The 18,235-nt window shown below is 39.6% G+C and overlaps 1 protein-coding gene across 1 annotated transcript in view; it reads left to right on the top strand.

Moving 5' to 3' along the window:
• The window catches only part of RAB31 (RAB31, member RAS oncogene family), a 154,794-nt gene that overhangs the window by 104,417 nt on the left and 32,142 nt on the right, over nucleotides 1-18,235 (top strand). The window contains exons 4-5 of the mRNA XM_019014143.4: nucleotides 993-1,064; nucleotides 2,089-2,195. Of these exons, the coding sequence (XP_018869688.1) occupies nucleotides 993-1,064; nucleotides 2,089-2,195 (179 nt within the window). The remainder of the gene's footprint in view (nucleotides 1-992; nucleotides 1,065-2,088; nucleotides 2,196-18,235) is intronic.

Below are 18,235 nucleotides of genomic sequence, written 5' to 3'. Positions count from 1 at the left end.
AAGACTGGACCCTTCTCCAAAATATACATAAAATGTATGCATTCTGAGACTAATGAGCTCTCCTGTCTGGGGATGAACGATGCTAGTGACCAGCAGCACTTGCTTTGTTAACATTTTGGAATGGAGCTCCTCTGCTGTCTTGTCATTTGTGGACCTTAGGTAGGTGTGAAGCCCCGAGTTGGAGAGGTGGCAGCCCCTCCAGACCCAAGGCAGCTGCTGCCAAGGCTGCCCTTGCTGACTGGTCCTTATTAATGGCTCAGCAAGGGTCCTGTGATCTTTGCCAGTGTTCCCTTTCCCTCTCCTTGCCATACATCTTTCTTTTACTGCCGCATAATTCTAATGAGATTACCCTGGGTCAGTCAGTCATATTAGAGAAATGATGAGCAGCAGAGAAAAGAAAATTCACAAGATGGTAACATTTAAAATAAAATTTGTTTTTGTCCTTTACCCAACAGTAGATTTCATGGTCAATAAACCACAAGCATATATATGTGTTGATGAGGAGGAAAATTTATTATTTCATATGAACTCTGGGGCTGGGCGCGGTGGCTCACACCTGTAATACCAGCACTTTGGGAGGCTGAGGCAGGTGGACCACCTGAGGTCAGGAGTTTGAGACCAGCCTGGCCACCATGGTGAAACTCTGTCTCTAATAAAAATGCAGAAATGATCCAGATGTGGTGGTGCATGCCTGTAATCCTGGCTACTCAGGAAGCCAAGGCATGAGAATCGCTTGAACCTAGGAGGTGGAGGTTGCAGTGAGCCAAGATTATGCCATTGCACTCTAGCCTGGGTGAAAAGAGTGAAACTCCATCTCAAAAAATAAATAAATAAATAAATAAATAAATAAATAATATGAACCATGGAAAAATTATATAGGGAAGGAATTTAGGGATCCTATAAGGATGATGTAGGATAAAACGTTTATGTTTAATTTGGGATTGAATCAAGTCTTTCACTTTGGCCTAAAACTGTTCATTGTTCTTAAACAGTTTCATTCATTGGCTCCCATGTACTATCGAGGCTCAGCTGCAGCTGTTATCGTGTATGATATTACCAAGCAGGTAAGAATGTCTCCTTCAGAATTTAGATGTCATTTATGGTGGTTCTCTCACTTAGAGAGACTGGAGCAGAGATGTCACTGCTTGCATCTTGCCAGTAGCGTGCCACTATATGTTGAGTTTATTTCATGTATATGTAACAAAGCATCCCATATTTATCTGCTAAATTAAACAATAATGACCATTCATTCTTAAAATTGACTGTAGAGGCAAAGTCATGCCTGCTAGTACTATTCTGCAGAATGTCAGCTTTTAAAGAAAAGGAAAATCATTTTTAATTTCTGCATGCTTTATAATTACAGAATACTTATTTTTGTTACTGTTTCAATCATACTACATACTTAAAATGCCAAGCATAACATTCGTGTTTATGTAAGTAAATCTTTGTGTGTGTATATATAAGTATATTTTTAGTTATCACGTTGAAGGTCTTAGACTTCCATCAACAAATAACTGCAGTAGTTTGATGACATTTTTTCCCACTCCTGCAAATTGAATTATTTACTTTTTTTCCTCTGGAGTGTTGACTCAGCACATAAGACTGTTAGTTTAATGACCCATCACTGTTACTTTCCACGAGTTCCTGACCACTTCTACCTAAATGTGGTGTGTTGCCCTTGGCCTGTTTTCTAGAGGACAATTGTGAGTGAAGGGCCAACAGGAAGACAGGACTCTAAATATATATGTTTCTTTCTTGGTGTAAGCATGAGCATTTACTTAGTCCTGTTATTCTTATTCATGTGGAGTCCAGGCTATCATTTTAAATTAATGTTATTTATAGGAGAAAAATCACTGATATGATTTTCTTAACTAGATCAAGTTTTAATTTTAGAAAACTTGATATGGTCTATTTAAGTATATTTCAGCTAACATTAACTTTTGTGCCTAGACAGAGGTAGTGTGTTAATCTGCATGAGTCTCCTAAAAATATTTTTCTCCATTAAATTGTACTGGGCTTGTATTTCTGCTTAGTTGAAATATTATATTGAGAGGTCTTTCTAATGATTTGTGTATACTGTTGGTTTAGGATTCATTTTATACCTTGAAGAAATGGGTCAAGGAGCTGAAAGAACATGGTCCAGAAAACATTGTAATGGCCATCGCTGGAAACAAGTGCGACCTCTCAGATATTAGGTAAGATGCATTTAAATCTCTTTTGTGTAGATACTATCCTCCATCCCTGAATGTCACCCCTGAGTGTACAAAGGTATCATGCCTTTGTTATGTCTGCCCTCAGTGTAATAACTTAATTAATGGCCTTTCACTTGTGGTAGTCAATGTGGCATTGATTCAACCAGAGAAGAAATAAGGGAAAATGATAGGGAAATACAGATCTGATGTACCATACAATGATAAATGTTAAAATTATAGCTCCTGTACATAACACAGTTACATCCCTGACTCTACATATTTTTGGGCTAGATGGTTTTATTATTTCTGTTGTTACTTTTTCCATTGTTATTATCATTATGACTACTAGCACAATTTTAGTAACACTTTCCTATGGTAATGACCATTAAAATTCTTAATATTTTTCATAGCATACCTGTTTGTTTTGGTTCTAGATTTTATCTTAAGGATATAGTCAAGTACATAATCTCACTATTTTGTTCTAAAATCAGAATATGACACATTGTATGTGAGTACCTTGACTTTCCCCAGTGGTATTGGGTTATTGAACTTCTTATATCTCGAAGGAGGTTGTGGGGATCCAGTACACATGAATTAGAGATTTGATGATAGCTTTACCTAGCCTGGTAAGCTAGCTGTTTTACTAAATAAATACATTATTTAAAAAAGGAAATAGTGAATTTGTGGTATCTCCATTCCCTTGGTTAATTTAATTCTCAGGAATTCTAGTAGTTGATTTTCATAAAGACAACTACATCATGCTTCTGGTTTTGCTAATCAAAATGTGATTAAACCAAAGCGAAATAAATAATGGATGGAAGTGGATCTTGCAAAAGCTCTTAACATAGCATTTAACAAATTGTTCTGTTTCTTTAGGATTTCAAAAGTTTGTATCAACTTGCATCTGGTTGGTTTATAATAACAGCCATAAACACCACTTAATCGTTTGTTTTTCTGGGATTTGGACAAATCTTCAAACTTCCCAGACTTAGTTATCTCCCTTCTTTACTGTAATCCTCAAACAGCTTACTCATCTAGTGTTCCCAGCAGAATCACCTTAACCTTTGTCATGGGAAGGGTGAGGTGGGTGGGTAGAGACGACCTTTGCTGAGAGAAGGTGCTATCTCTAAAACCCCCTAATTATGGGACTAATGTGCGCCTTTAAGTGGAACCAAGTCTTATGTATTGTGGGAATGCTGGTGGACTAGAATTTAAGCAGAAAACGATTTAAACTTGAATAGTATCACTTAGGATTCTTGGTTATGTGGAATCAAAGCACAACTGAAATTCAGGAGAAAGGGGAATTTATTGGAAGGTACTGGTTGGTATCCACATGGTAAAAACAGAACTGCCCTCAGCTCTGGCATTTGACATGTTCCAGAGTTAGTCTCTGGAGAGATACTGGCCTGGCATTCTCTTCGTTTCCAGTCTAAAATGCCAGGGAGGAATTCCCCAGGTTAAGAACAGGCGTGTGTGGCCAAGAGGGGATTGGTAGTACGAGATGATATTTCCCAACATTACTATTAGAATGGGAAGGCAGGTGGTCTTGAAGAGGGACAGTTCCTAGAAAAGTGTAGCCTGGCCAGATAAAACGTATCTGTGACATATAGATGTGGCTACCAGCACCCAAAGATATGCTGTGTTTCGGGGTGGAATTTGCCTTTTATGCACAGGTACAGCATTCTTCTTGATGGGTGTTCTGATTTGTGCTCAGCTGATTCTTATATGTGCAATTTTCATAGTGCCCCAGCTAACATAATCTATTCATCTCACTCCCAACCATGAATTTACTCACAGCCTCTCTATCCCCAGTAGGAGAAAATGCAGGGCTATCTAGCTGCTACCTCTAGTGGTAGTGTCATGGGGCCACTGTCCCATGCATCCAGCCTCCCTGGTAGTATCTTTTCTCCTCTTGTTTGGCCTCAGTGAGGTCTGAATGTGGCTCCTCAAGATCCTGCAGTTGCGTTTTAAAGTGTGGCATGTATATCTTTTGTTATACACAGTTATTTTAGATGGTACTTGTTATTGAATCAAGCAACAAGAAGCTGACTGCCTTTAAAACTCTGATTAGGTCAATGAGAAAGACTAGTTGGACACTAATTCATTTTTAATTTTTAAACATTTAATATGTTGTGTTGAGGTAAATTACAAAACATCACGATCACCTGTTTTAAGTGTATACAGTTCAAAGACTGTTAGTATATTTTTAGAGTTGTACAATCATCTCATATCTAATTTTAGAACATTTCTATCACTCTGTGAAGAACGTCATGCCCATTTATACTCGCTCTCAATTTCCACCTCCTTCCAGCCCTGGTAATCACTAATCTACCTTTTTTTTCCTCTAAATTTGCTTTTTCTGGACATTTTGCATAAGTGGAATCGTACAATATGTGGTCTTTTGTGACCATCTTCTTTCAGTTAAGCAAGTGTCAGTGATGCATTCATTTTTATGGCTGAATAATATTTCATTGTATGGATATACCACATTTTATTTATTCATTCACACATTAACATTTGAATTATTTCTACTTTTTTGCTATTATGAAAAATGTTCCTATGAACAATCATGTACAAATTTTGTGTGGATGTATGTTTTCATCTCTCTAGGATATGTACTTAGGAGTGGAATTTCTGTGTCATATGATAACTCTTTTTAATAATTTTGGGAACTCACAGACTGCTTTCCAAAGTAACTGCAAGATATCCACATCCTCACCAACATTTATTGCCTGTCTTTTTGATTATAGGCATCCTAGTGGGTGTGGGATTGTGTCACTGTGGTTTTCCTAATGACTAATCATGTTAATAAATATCTTTTCATATGTTTATTGGCCATTTGTATATCTTCTTTGGAGAAATGTCTCTTCAAATCCCTTGCCTAATTTTTAGTTGGATTGTCTTTTTATTATCGAGTTGTAAGAGTTCTTTATGTATTCTGAATAAAAGTCTCTTATCAAACATAATTCGCAAATATTTCCTCTCATTCTGTGGATTATCTTTTCACAATTTTTACTGTGTGCAAAAGTTTATGTCCAGCTTATCATGTTTTTCTTTTATCTCTTGTTCACAAGTGATTGGCTAATTGAACATCACAAATATTTATTAATGTTTTCTTAGTGCTTACATTTATGTCTGTCATCCATTTTGAGTTACTTTTTGTATGTGATGTAAGATACGGGTCCAAATTCATCTTTTTCCATGTGGATATCTAATTACCCCTGCACCAGTTGTTGAAGAGATGGTTTCTTTCCCATTGAATCTTTTGGGAGCACTTTTGCCCAAAAGCAGTCAACCATAAATCTGGTCATATTTTTGTGTTCTTAACTTTATTAGTTGATCTACACGTCTGTCCTGACACCAGTGTTATACTATTTTGATTGCTGTAGCTTTGTAGTAAGTTTGAAATTTAAAACTGTGAGTCCTTCAACTTTGTTCTCTTTTTCAAGATTGTTTGACTATTCTGGACCCTTAACATTTTCATATGAATTTTAGGATCTATTTCTTAATTTCTGAAAAGCAAAAGGCAACTTTGATTTTAATAGAAATTGTGTTGAATCTTTAGGCCAATTCAGGTATTATTCCCATCTTAACAATTTTAAGTCTTCCGATCCATCAGTGTGAAATGTCTTTTCATTTTAATCGGTCTTCTTTAATTTCTTTTAGCAATGTTTTATAGCTTTCAGTTTACAAGTCTTGCTTTTGTTTTATTTATTCTTCAGTATTTGATTTTTTTGATGGTATTGTGAATGGGATTGTTTTCTTATTTATGGCATTGCTTGTGGTTAGTGTGTAGAAATGCAATTGACTTTAGTATGTTTATCTTGTATCCTATAACTTTCCTGAACTCATTTATTAATTTTAGTTGTTTTTTAGTAAATTATCTGGAGTTTTCTATATACAAGATTATATTATCTGGGAGTAAAGACTATTTTACTTCTTCCTTTCCAATATGGGTGCCTTTTAGTTCTTTTTCTTGACTAATTTCTCTGGCTGGAATCTCTAAAACAGCCTGGAATAAAAGTAATGAGAGTGCACATTCTTGTTTCTTCCTGATCTTAAGGATAAAGCATTTAGTCTTGCTCCAGTAAGTATCACACTAACTGGTTTTACATATATCTTTTTTATTCTGTTGAAGAAATTCCCTTCTGCTCCTAGTTTGTTGAAGGTTTTTTGTCATGACCGAATGTTGGATTTTTTCAAAAAAATTTTTACATATGTAAATTATATGTTAATTGATTTTGGGATGTTAAACTAGTCTTGCATTGCTGGGATAAATCACACTTGGTCATGATGCATAATCCTTTTTATACATTGCTGGGTTTAGTTTGCTAGTGTTTTGTTAAGGATTTTTATGTCTATATTCATAAAGGGTTTTAGTCTGTAGTTTCCATTTCTTAGAATATCTTTGTCTGGCATTGGTATCAGGGCAATAACAGTCTTGTAGAATGAGTTGATAAGTTTTCCCACCTCCTCTGTTTTCTAGAAGAGTTTGTGAAGGATTGATGTCATTTCTCTTTGTTTTTCTACATCAACTTGGTCTCCATGATGTCAGTTCTTTAAGTGTTATCTAATTTGCTGTGTAGTTCATAGTATTATCTCATAATCTTTTTTTCTTAATCCCATGACCAATTAAATAATACTTCTAATTTGTATAAGGTCAGTAGTGATGTCTCCTTTTCCATTCCTAATTTTAGAAATTTGAAACTTCTCTCTTTTTTTCTCATTCAGTCTAGTCGATAGTTTGTCAGTTTTGTTGACCTTTTCAAAGAACCAGTGTTTTTGGTTTATTTCTTTTATTGTTTTTCTCTTTCATTTATTTATCCTCTAATTGTTATTTCCTTCCTCCTGTTTGCTTTGGATTTGCTTTGTTCCTCTTTTTCTAGTTCGCTAAGGAGAAAGGTTAGCATATTTATTCGAGATCTCTTTAAATGTAGGCATTTATAGTTATAAATTTTCCTGTAAGCACTGCTCTAGCTGCATCTCATAGGTTTTGATATGTTGTTTTTAACTAATCTCAAAATATTTTCTAATTCGTGTTCTAACCCATTATTTATTTAATAGCTTATGCAATTCCCAAATTTTGACTTTTGATCATTTCTAATTTAATTCCATTGTAATCTGAAACATACTTTGTATGATTTTAATTATTTTACATTTATTGAGGCTTGTTTTATGGCTTAGTATATGGTCTGTCCTGGGGAATGTTCCAAGTGAGCCCGATGACACTAAGTTTCTAAGACCTATTTTTATACTTGCTATTCTCCCGGAGAGAGAGAGAAAGTCTAAGGTTGAGGGCCCTCTGCAGACAAGTGTATCTAACTAGAGTTTAATTATATTTTGTCTTTATCATATTTATTTTTTAGGATTATATTCTTTTTATGATAGTTGACACTAGTGTTGCATTTATGACAGTGATATCAAATTTCTTTTAAAATGTTAAAAAAGTTGATTTATGCACATGACATGATTATCTACACAGAAAAGCCCAAAGAATCTACCAAAAAAGTTCTAAAAATACTAAGTGGGTTCAGCAAAGTTGTGGGATACAAAAGCAACGTGGAAAAATCAATCAGATTTCTATATATTAATACTAACAATAAATATGCAGAAACTGAAATTTAAAACACGATATTCTTTACAATTGCTCCAAAGAAAATGAAATACTTAGGCATATATTTAACAAAACATATATAGGAGCTGTATGCTGAAAAGTACAAAATGTTGATGAAAGAAGACATGTAAGAGTTGAATAAATGGAGAGACATATTATGTTTATGAATTGAAAGTCTCAACATAGTAAAGATGTTCATTCTCTTCAAATTGAGTTATAGGTTTAAATGAAATTTTTGTCAAATCTTAGCAAGGTTTTTTGTAAACATAAATAAGCCTATTCTAAAATTTATACGGAAAATCACAGACACTGAATAGCTAAAACGATATTGACAAAGAAGAATATAATGGAAAGAATCACTCTATTCTATATGAAGGCTTACTATATAGCTACAGTAATCGAGACAGTATGGTATTGGCAGTGAGACGGATGCATAGATCAATGGAACAGAATAGAGAACCCAGAAATAAATCTACACAAATATGCTCAATTGATTTTTTGACAAAGATGCAAAGGTAGTTCAACAGAAGAAGCAATTCAACCAATGACCTTTTCAACAAATAGAGTAATCAGACATCAATAGGCAAAACAAAAACAAACCTCAACCTTATATAAAATTAGTCTAAAATGAATCACAGGCTTTAATGTAAAATGTTAACCCACAAAACTTTTAGAAAAACTTCTAAAAGAAAATAAATTTAAAGATCTGGGGTTAGGCAAAGAGTTCTTAGACTTATCATTAAAAGCACGATTCATATAAGGAAATACTGATAAATTGGACACCCTTAAAATTTAAAAACTTAAAAATATTTGCTCTGTGAAATATTGTTGTGTGAAGAGGATGAAAGACAAGCTACAGACTAGGAGGAAATATTTGCAAACTATATATCTATAAGGGACTAGTATGTAGACTATATAAAGAACTCACAAAATTTACATGAAAAAATTTGAAAATGGCAAAAGACATAAACAGACATTTCACCTGAGAGAATAGGAAGATGGTGAGGAAGGATATAAGGTGACGTTCAATATCATCATCAAACCTATCAGAATGGCTAAAATAAAAATCAGCGACAACACCTAATGCTGGTGAGGATATGGAAAAACTGAGTCATCCATATGTTGCCGGTGTGAATGCAAAATGGCACAGCCACTCTGGAAAACAGTTTGGCAGTTTCTTATAAAACTAAACATGCAGTTACCATATGGCCTGGCAATCACATTCACGGGCATTTATCCTGGAGAAATGAAAACTTATGTTCACACAAAACCTGCACATGAATATTCATAGACACGTTATTTGTAATAGTCCTAAACTGGGATCAGCCCAGATGTCCTTCAGCTACGAATGGCTAAACAAACTGTGGTGCATCCATACCATGGACTACTACTCAGCACTAAAAGGAAGCAAACTGCTGATACACACAGCTCGAATGCATCTTCAGGGAAATTGTGCTGAGTGAATGAAGCCAGTCCCAAAGGTTTCACATTGCATGGTTCCATTTATATAACATTTTAGAAATAGAGGATAGATTACTGATTGCCAGGGCCTATCATAAGGGGAAGTAGGGGTGGAGGATGGGGAGGAAAGTGGGCATGGGTTTGAAAGAGCAACATAAGGGACCCTGTGGTGTCGGCACTGCTTGGTATCTTCTCTGTGGTGGTGGACACAGGAACCTACACAGGTGGTAAAATTGTATACAGCTTAACTCACAGACATAAGTGCATACAAGTAAAACTGGAGAAATCTGAATAAGATAGAATGCATCAATGACAGTGTCCTCTTTGTGATATTATACCATAGTTTTTCAAAATGTGACCATTTAGGGAAACTGGGCGAAGTGTATGAGAAATCGCCTGGTACTGTTTCTTACAACTGCATGTAAACGAATCTACGGTTATCTCAGTAAAAAATCTGATTAACAAAAAGTTGATTTAGATAAAAATAATAAATATTAGAACAGTGAGGTGAGGGTATGTGTAATATATATGCATTATATATATTATATACATATGGCAAAAATTACAAAGGGGGATGTATTTGACAAAAATTTTGTAAACACACTGGGCCAAATGATTAAATTAACCATCTCCAGCACACCTAAGGCACAAAAGATAAACAGGGTAACTGTATTAAAAATTCCCATTTAGGAAAGAGGGAAGGGGAAGCCTGCTGCCTGGGTCTCTGCCCAGAATGTCTGTCTCCTGTGAGACAGGAATAGTCGGTAAGTGATAGGGCCTGGGAACCTAGTGGGCACCGGCTTGTTGACACGTTTCTGTGGTGGGGGAATCAGTTCTTGGTCAGCAGTCTGGCTGCTCCAGATTCTGCCTGCTGATATAACTTTTCTGGGGAGTTAGCCAAACCTCTAAACCCCAGACCTTATTCAGAGCTTGACCTTCTTTTACTCTAATCCCAAAGTACTTTGCTCTCCTGTAATTCCCAGAAAACTGTATTTGATTTTTAACTGGGGGTTGTAGCAGGACAGTATGTAGATATGTGTGTGTAGGTATGTGTGGATGTAGATGTGTGTGTATGTGTGTGTGTGTAGACGTATGTGTGTATGAGTGTGTGTGTAGATGTGTATGTGTGAATGTAGATGTGTGTGTATGTGTGTGTATGTGTGTGTGTAGACGTATGTGTGTATGAGTGTGTGTGTAGATGTGTATGTGTGTATGTAGATGTGTGTGTATGTGTGTGTGTAGATGTATGTGTGTATGAAAGTGTGTGTAGATGTGTATGTGTGTGTGTAGATGTATGTGTATATGAGTGTGTGTGTAGATGTGTGTGTATGAGTGTGTGTGTAGATGTGTGTGTGTAGGTGTGTGTGTGTGTGTTGGTGGAACTGAGCTCATCCAACACACTTTGGTTGTGTAAGCTTGTCAATTCTTGGAAGGAGCTCTGCCTGGCCTATTTTGAGAATTTGCTGGTTGGAAATGGAATTCGCCCTCCAACCTTGGCTCAGCCCACTTAAGGCATTTGAGTGCAGAAGTACTTGGCAGAGATGCCTGTTCAGTGTGTTTCATCTTCTTGCATGTTCCAGAAGATGGTATAAAGGTCCGCCCCACTCCCAGAGTGGAAGGCATTCAGAGGCATCCGGTCAGGTACACTCAGGATTTTTAGCTTGGATTTTTTTCTAGGTTCCTGATCTTGGTGAGAGATTTTCCTATCTTGAACAACCCTAAACAAAATCTCCCTCTGCTCAAATTATTGTGAAACTGAAGTAATGTATGGTCCCTCTGAATTTGAGGCATGAAAGCAAAGTGGAATGTGAGAAGACTGTCCTGGACTTGCACAGAGTAGGTGCTCAGGGGTGTAACCCCCCATCCTTCCTGCCACTCTTCTGCCTCCCCAAGAATGTTCTGGTCACAACTCCCAGGGGTGGAGAGTGTGCAGTTCCTGATGGGGCAGGCCATTCTGTTCTCTCCACCATCTGCTGATGCTGGAGTTAGGCTTGCACAGCTGGGGACATTTAAGGGATTGACAGAGTTGCAAGAAAATAAGAACCTCAAATGGATTGAATCCACAGGATCTGGGGTACCAGCTGACTTGCCTGGTCAAGATGGCAGGAGAACCTAGTCTGTGTGCGAGCTGGGGCTGGCAGCAAGTTTCTGAACAAGTAGCACATGGCATGGGGCTAATTCAAGGTCTGTGCTATTCTAGGAGAGCAGATTGGCCTAGGGTCTAAATAGAAAAGAAAGCTTTGTCTCAGAAAGTCTGGAGAGCCCTACAGGACACTGCATGTCCTTTTCCTGGGTCTGGTGGAAAAAACAGGGCAGTTGGGTCTTGCAAAGAAAAAAAGAGAAATAGGTTGTAACCTTGCCTCAGTGGTTTTAAAAGTTTCATGAATTCAAGAAACCATAGTGCACTTGTTAAAAATTCCAGTTCTAGGAACCAGGTCCAGAGATTTTGATTGAATAGCAAGAGGCAGGTGAGGGTATGTGCATTTTAAAAAGTGATCCTTTTACAAGTGGTCCAAGGGTCATTCTCGGAAAAGCATTGCTTTCGTCAGTAGGAGTTTATGGTAGAGAAGAATGAGGAAGTCCCAGAATCTATCCTGGCATCTGTACAAGTCTCTAACTGCAGGCTGCACTGTCTGGGCTTCTCTCTTGCCCTTCAGGCTTCCTGGAGAATGAAAACAATGACTCATCATCTTTCAGGATTCAAAAGTGTCACCCATTATCCTAAGCAAATTAATCCAGGAACAGAAAATCAAATACTGCATGTTCTTACTTATAAGGGGAAGTAAGCATTGGGCACTCACGGACATAAAGATGGAAACAGACACTGGGGGCTTCAGAGGCAGGAAGGAGTGGGGGACAGTTGCAAAACTTCCTCTTGTGCTCAGTACGTGGGTGACAGAATCAATTGTACCCCAAACCTCAGTGTCACCCCGCATGCCCATGTAACAAACCTGCACACGTACCCCTCTGAATCTAAAATAAAAGTTGAAATTATTGGCTGGGCAGGGTGGCTCACACCTGTAATCCCAACATGTTGGGAGGCTGAGGTGGGCAGCTTACCTGAGGTTGGGAGTTCAAGACCAGCCTGGCCAACATGGTGAAACCCCCTCTCTACTAAAAATACAAAAATTAGCCAGGTGTGGTGGCACACGCCTGTAGTCCCAGCTACTTGGGAGGCTGACACACGAGAACTGCTTGAACCCAGGAGGCAGAGGTTGCAGTGAGCTGAGATCGCACCACTGCATTCCAGCCTAGGTGACAGAGCGAGACATTGTCTCAAAATACAAACAAACAAACAAACAAAAAAGTTGAAATTATTTAAAAACACACACACACAAAACACAAAAGTGACACCATTGGCCCTTCATCTTTAATCTCTTCCAAAGCATTTCCAGGGCCTCTCTGCCCCAACCCCTTTCACACCCCACATTCATAATCACCAGGAGAAGAGATGTGATTGGGTTCAAATTAATATGAGGCTACCCTATTTAGCTTGGATCTTTTTCTAGGTTCCTGATCTTGGTGAAAGATTTTCCTATTTTGAACAACCCTAAACAAAATCTTCCTCTACTCAAATTATTGTGAAACTGAAGTAATGTATGATCCCTCTTCTGGATGGTTCGACTCCCTTATATCCAGCCTGGGCTTGGTTGCCTTTGGCTTGGGTAAGGGGTTAAGGTCACCTGGCTTTGGGACCTCTGTGAGAGGACCTGCAGGTATTTCAGGAACCATCTGCTTTAGGGCCATGTGGCCAGGATCCTCCGCGAAGGAGGGAAGGTCAGAGGAAGAAGAGCATATCCTATCCCACCCTGGCCCTTAAGCAAGAATCACTCCCTCACACTTCCTCTGACAAGCATGGGCAGCCTTGACCTATAGCTGCCATAATAAGTCATTCCTTGGGAGAAATTACTCCAACCCCATACATTCCGCATAGCAGGTTCTAGTTCTACATTTCTTCTGCTTGATCTTGTTTTCCTGATTTTGAATTCTTGGCTCTACACAAATCCCCTTTGACTCTTCCCAATTTGAAACTCTTTCAGGCTTTCCTGGTCATTTTTGGACATTGGCCTTCATTTCATGGCTTCTAATGGAACTGCTTTTCAAGCTCAGGGGTCTCCTGTTGGCATTTCCTTGAAATTCCACCTCTCACTGGTGTATTTAGGGCCACGAATGAATCAGAAGGATGAGGGAGGGATCAGGAAGTGCCGATGGGAGAAGACCCCTCAGACCTAGTTTATTTTTTATTTTTATTTTTTTTATTTTTATTTTTGAGACGGAGTCTCGCTTTGTCACCCAGGCTGGAGTGCAGTGGCGCAATCTCGGCTCACTGCAAGCTCCGCCTCCCAGGTTCACGCCATTCTCCTGCCTCAGCCTCCCGAGTAGCTGGGACTATAGGCGCCCGCCACCACGCCCGGCTAATTTTTTGTATTTTTAGTAGAGACGGGGTTTCACCGTGTTAGCCAGGATGGTCTCGATCTCTTGACCTCGTGATCCGCCCGCCTCGGCCTCCCAAAGTGCTGGGATTACAGACGTGAGCCACCGCGCCCGGCCCAGACCTAGTTTATTTTATCTTATAAGTGGTAGCAGTGGGAAGTTACCCAACAATAGGGACGATGGGGGCTGGGTGGGGAAGTGGGAGAACTTTCTTCTCAGAGGTGGTGGGTAATGACCTTGAGATGGCTCTGCTGTCACTGGCTGCCTCTGCCTAAGATTCCTCCTACCCTCCCCATGAATACAACCCAGGAGATGCTCAGGGGCTGTTCTCATGCACTCTCGCCTCTTCTGAGGGATGGAATCATGGTCTCTTAACATCTTACGGAAGCACTCTGGTGCCTCTTACAGAAACACTGGGAGGGATGGGTGGGACTGCTGCCAGGGAGTCCAGAATTCCTTCCTGGAGTAGAGGTCATACACCAAGACAAAGGGCATCTAGTGTTAGAAGTGAAAATAGGGTAGGGTAGGAGGAAGGAAATTAGTCCTATCAGCTCTCAGTCATTTGATTAGCAAATACGTTTTGATGGTTCTTTTGTGGCAGCGAAGTGCTGTGAGAATAGAAAAGAGACTGTCTTTTCCTTTGAGCTATTAATGTTTACTTCTATTTGGGCAGCCAAGAAAGGGGGTGGGGAAGTATGTGATGAGCAATATAAGACTGTATTTAATGAAGTTCCAGTTGGTCTGATGCAGCCCAGAAAGGACAGAGGGGTTCAGGAAAGGGAGAGGTCAGAATCATCTGTTGTGACTAGGAAAGGCATGGGACGACGTGTGTCCCAGGTGAGGTATGTGCCACAGGCAGTTACGGATGTGTTGGAGGAGGAAATTCCAGGAAGGGGCAAGATCTGGAACAAAGGCCTGGAGGTGGGAGTGAGCTTGGCACGTGTTGGCAAGGAGGGGCCGTCAAGAATATCTACCCTGCGCCTGCTCTGGGGAATAGTGGGAAAGATGGCGGGATCGTGTGGGTCTCAAAAGCATGCAGAGTGAGTGGGCTTGATGTGCTGGCCAGGATGGTGCCTGCCTCGGCTTCCCCATTGCCAGGCAGTCAGAACACTGTTTTCTTCTGAGCCTGTTGTGGCCCCAGGCTCCTCCTTAATGCAATGCCTCGGGTAGTCACTACCAGTTAAAGAGATCAAACCTATTGGCCATCCTCCAAGGAGGCTGTGGGAGCCGTTCTAGTGTCTTGAGTAAGTGCGTGATTCATGCAATTTCCTGTGCAATCTATAGCTGGAAACCAGGGTGGGCCTGTGCTTCCATAGTGTACACAGTCAAGTTAGAAACACCACCAGCCATCTCCTCACTTGTTTTACATTTTTGGATAAAGTTGTGGTTTTTAACAGATTAAAAATATGTTTGGAAATAAACACTTTTTACTAAGAATAATAAATTACATTGCTTTCATCTCTTCCATGTGACTCTAAAACTCATTCCAGTCTTGATAGTGAGCCACAGTTGAGTAGGGGAGTTTCTTAGAAATTATACAAACCAAATAACAGAATTTGAAATGCTGGACCTTAAAAATCCAATTTATTCCAAATACTAAAAGCACTAAAGCCAGTGAACATCAAAAGGCCTGAAAAATCATGGCAAGTGTTAAATGCACAATGAGTTTTCCTTATGTGAGATAACGAGGAAGAATAGAGTCTGTGCTGTTAAAATGTGTGTGCTCTGAGATGTGCCTGTCCGTGTTCTGCGACTGATGTGGTGCGGGTGGCCCCGCCCATTTACCTGCTGCTGTCACAGGAGGAGGGAGGGAGCTGAAGACTGAGCTGCCCAGAGAGCCCATCAAAGGCATCTGGAATCTTTCTTAATTAAAAACATTCTTAAAGAAGAATATATAAAACATGCATATCGTAAGGAATACTGTGGTAATAAAATGAACAGCCGTGTAAGTGTGCCACAGAGAACCCTTCCCCAATCGTATCCTCTTCTCTCCACCCAGAAGTAACCACCCTGCTGACTTTGGTGATAACCACTTGTTTTCGTTATGCTTTACACCTACATTTGCATTTTCCAAGCAGTAGATTTGCCCGTTTTTGAACTTTGTAAGCGGAATGAGACTGTATGTGTCATGTGATGACGTGTCTTTCACTCAGCATGTTTGTCAGATTCACCTGATGGGGGTTAGCTGTGGTTTCTACACATTCATTGCTGTCTACTGTTCTGTTTTATGAGTGGAACACAGTTTATCTATTCATTCTATTGGTGGATATTTGAGTTATTTCTGGTGTGGTGTTACTATGAACATTGCTGCTTGAACGTTCTTGCACATGTGTAAGCATTTCTCTGGACTGGGGTAGGTAAGAGTTGAATTGCTGAGTTTCAGGGTGTGCACACCCTCAGTCTTACTAGGTAATGCCAACGTCTTTCACGGTGGCATGGAATATGCCAATCGTGTGTGAGACTTCCTGAGGCTCTGCCTCCTTGCCAGGCTTCAGAATTGTGATCCTTCAGGACATATAGTGCTATCTGACAGTCATTTCAATGTGCATTTTCCTAATTACCTATAAAGTTGTCATCTTTTTATATATTTATTGGCCATTTAAGTTTCTTCTTCTGTGAAGTGCCTGTTCAAATCTTTGCCATTTTTTTCTATTGGATTGTTTACCGTAATCTTGTTTATTTTTAGGATTTTAAAAAATATATACTTGATGCTATTCTTTTGTTATCTCTATGTGTTGAAACTATCATCTTCAAATTTAGGTCTTATCTTTTCATTTTCTTTATGTTGTCTTTTGCTTTTAAAAAATATTATTATTATTATTATTTTAGAGATAGGGTCTTACGTAGTTGCCCAGCTGGAGTGCATAGCTCACTGCAGCCTTGAACTCCTGGGCTCAAGCAATCCTCCTGCCTCAGCCTCTCAAGTAGCTAGGACTATAGATGTGCACCACCATACCCAGCTAATTTTTTTAAAAAAATTTGTGTTTGTAGAGATGGGGGTGTTGCTATATTGCCAAGGCTGGTCTCAAACTTCTGGCCTCAAGGGATCCTCCCACCTTGACCTCCTAAAGCTCTGGGATTATAGGAATGAAACACCGCACCCAGTTCTTTTTTTCATTTTTTAAGAGACAGGGTCTTGCCATGTTGCCCAGGCTGGAGTGCAGTGGCTATTTGCAGGCCTAATCCCACCACTGATCAGCACTGAAGTTTTGACCTTCTCTATTTCCTACCTGGGCCAGTTCACCCCTCCTTAGGCAACCTGATTGTCCGTCACTCCTTGGAGGTCACTATATTGCCATGCAACTTAGTGCAGACACCTGATTGACATAGTGCACTACAGCCCAGAACTCTGGGGCTAAGTGATTCTCCTGCCTCAGCCTCCCGAGTAGCTAGGACTACAGGTGCATGCCACCATGCCAGGCTGTGTTGTTTTTCATCATCAGAAGTCCTTAATTTTTGTGTAATGTGATTTATCAACTTTTTTCTTTATGGTTTATTTTGGGGGGAAGAGCCTAATTTTAAGAAATCTTATTTTAAAAATATTTCCATACCTCCAAGATCAGGAAGTTATTCCCCTAATATTAACTTACTCCCCCAATATTAACTATCTTTCATAAGCTTTACAGTTTTGGTTTTCCTATCTGTCTTCAAATCACTTGAAATGGATTTTGATATGTATGCTGCTTAATTTTTCCCATGTAGACACCCAGTTGTCTCAGCATTATTGGATGTGAAGTCCACTGTTTTCCTACTGACCTGCAGTATTAGCTGTCATACGTTGCGTGTCATGTGCACAGTGTTTCTTGGGCTGTCTCTTCTGTTCCATCGGCTGACTTAGCCATCCTTAAATCAACACTGCACTAACTTAATTACGATACCTTTATCGTGAGTCTTGATAAACAGTCTGGACTTATGCTCTGGGATCTTTAATCAATACTCGTGGGCCCCAGAAAAGATTTTATGAGCACATAGAAGTGTGGGTGTGGACATGTTATGGTCTGGTGGAGACTGGGCTTATGTTGTACTTTGGGTTATGATGCAGAACTATGTTATCTATTTCGTTGCTCAAATGGTTCCAACTTTGGCCACTGGGGTTTCTTTCTGTTGGCTCCTCTGTCCCTTTGACATATGCCTATCATTTTGGTTTTTGAGCACTTTCTTACCTTCTGGCACAAGAAGCTGTTTCAGATTTATCTTGGATATTTTTGGCTCCGGCCCTATAGTCAGCCTGACTCTTTTTCCCTAATTAGGACTCCACAGGAAACACAGTCCCTTCTTCAAGGAGCTCAGCCTAGCAGTAGACAGCTTCTTTGTAGGCAGGACCAGGCTTCCCTGCAGCAGAAGGGAACTTGAAATCAGGGTAATGAGCCTCAGCAGGGACGGGCCACCACGCTGCCCTGAGAGGATCGTGTGTGGGCACGGCGCTGTGGCATGGCCCTGCTTTGACCCTCTAGCTATGCTGTAGGGCCAGGTGGAGCCTGGAGTGGCCTGAGCTGGGGACTGCTGTGAACTCTTTCCACTCCCCAAGGCATTG

This window comes from Gorilla gorilla, chromosome 17 (assembly GCF_029281585.2).
Source record: "Gorilla gorilla gorilla isolate KB3781 chromosome 17, NHGRI_mGorGor1-v2.1_pri, whole genome shotgun sequence".
NCBI classification, from domain to species: Eukaryota; Metazoa; Chordata; class Mammalia; order Primates; family Hominidae; genus Gorilla; species Gorilla gorilla.
This window is presented reverse-complemented; position numbering and strand designations above follow the sequence as displayed.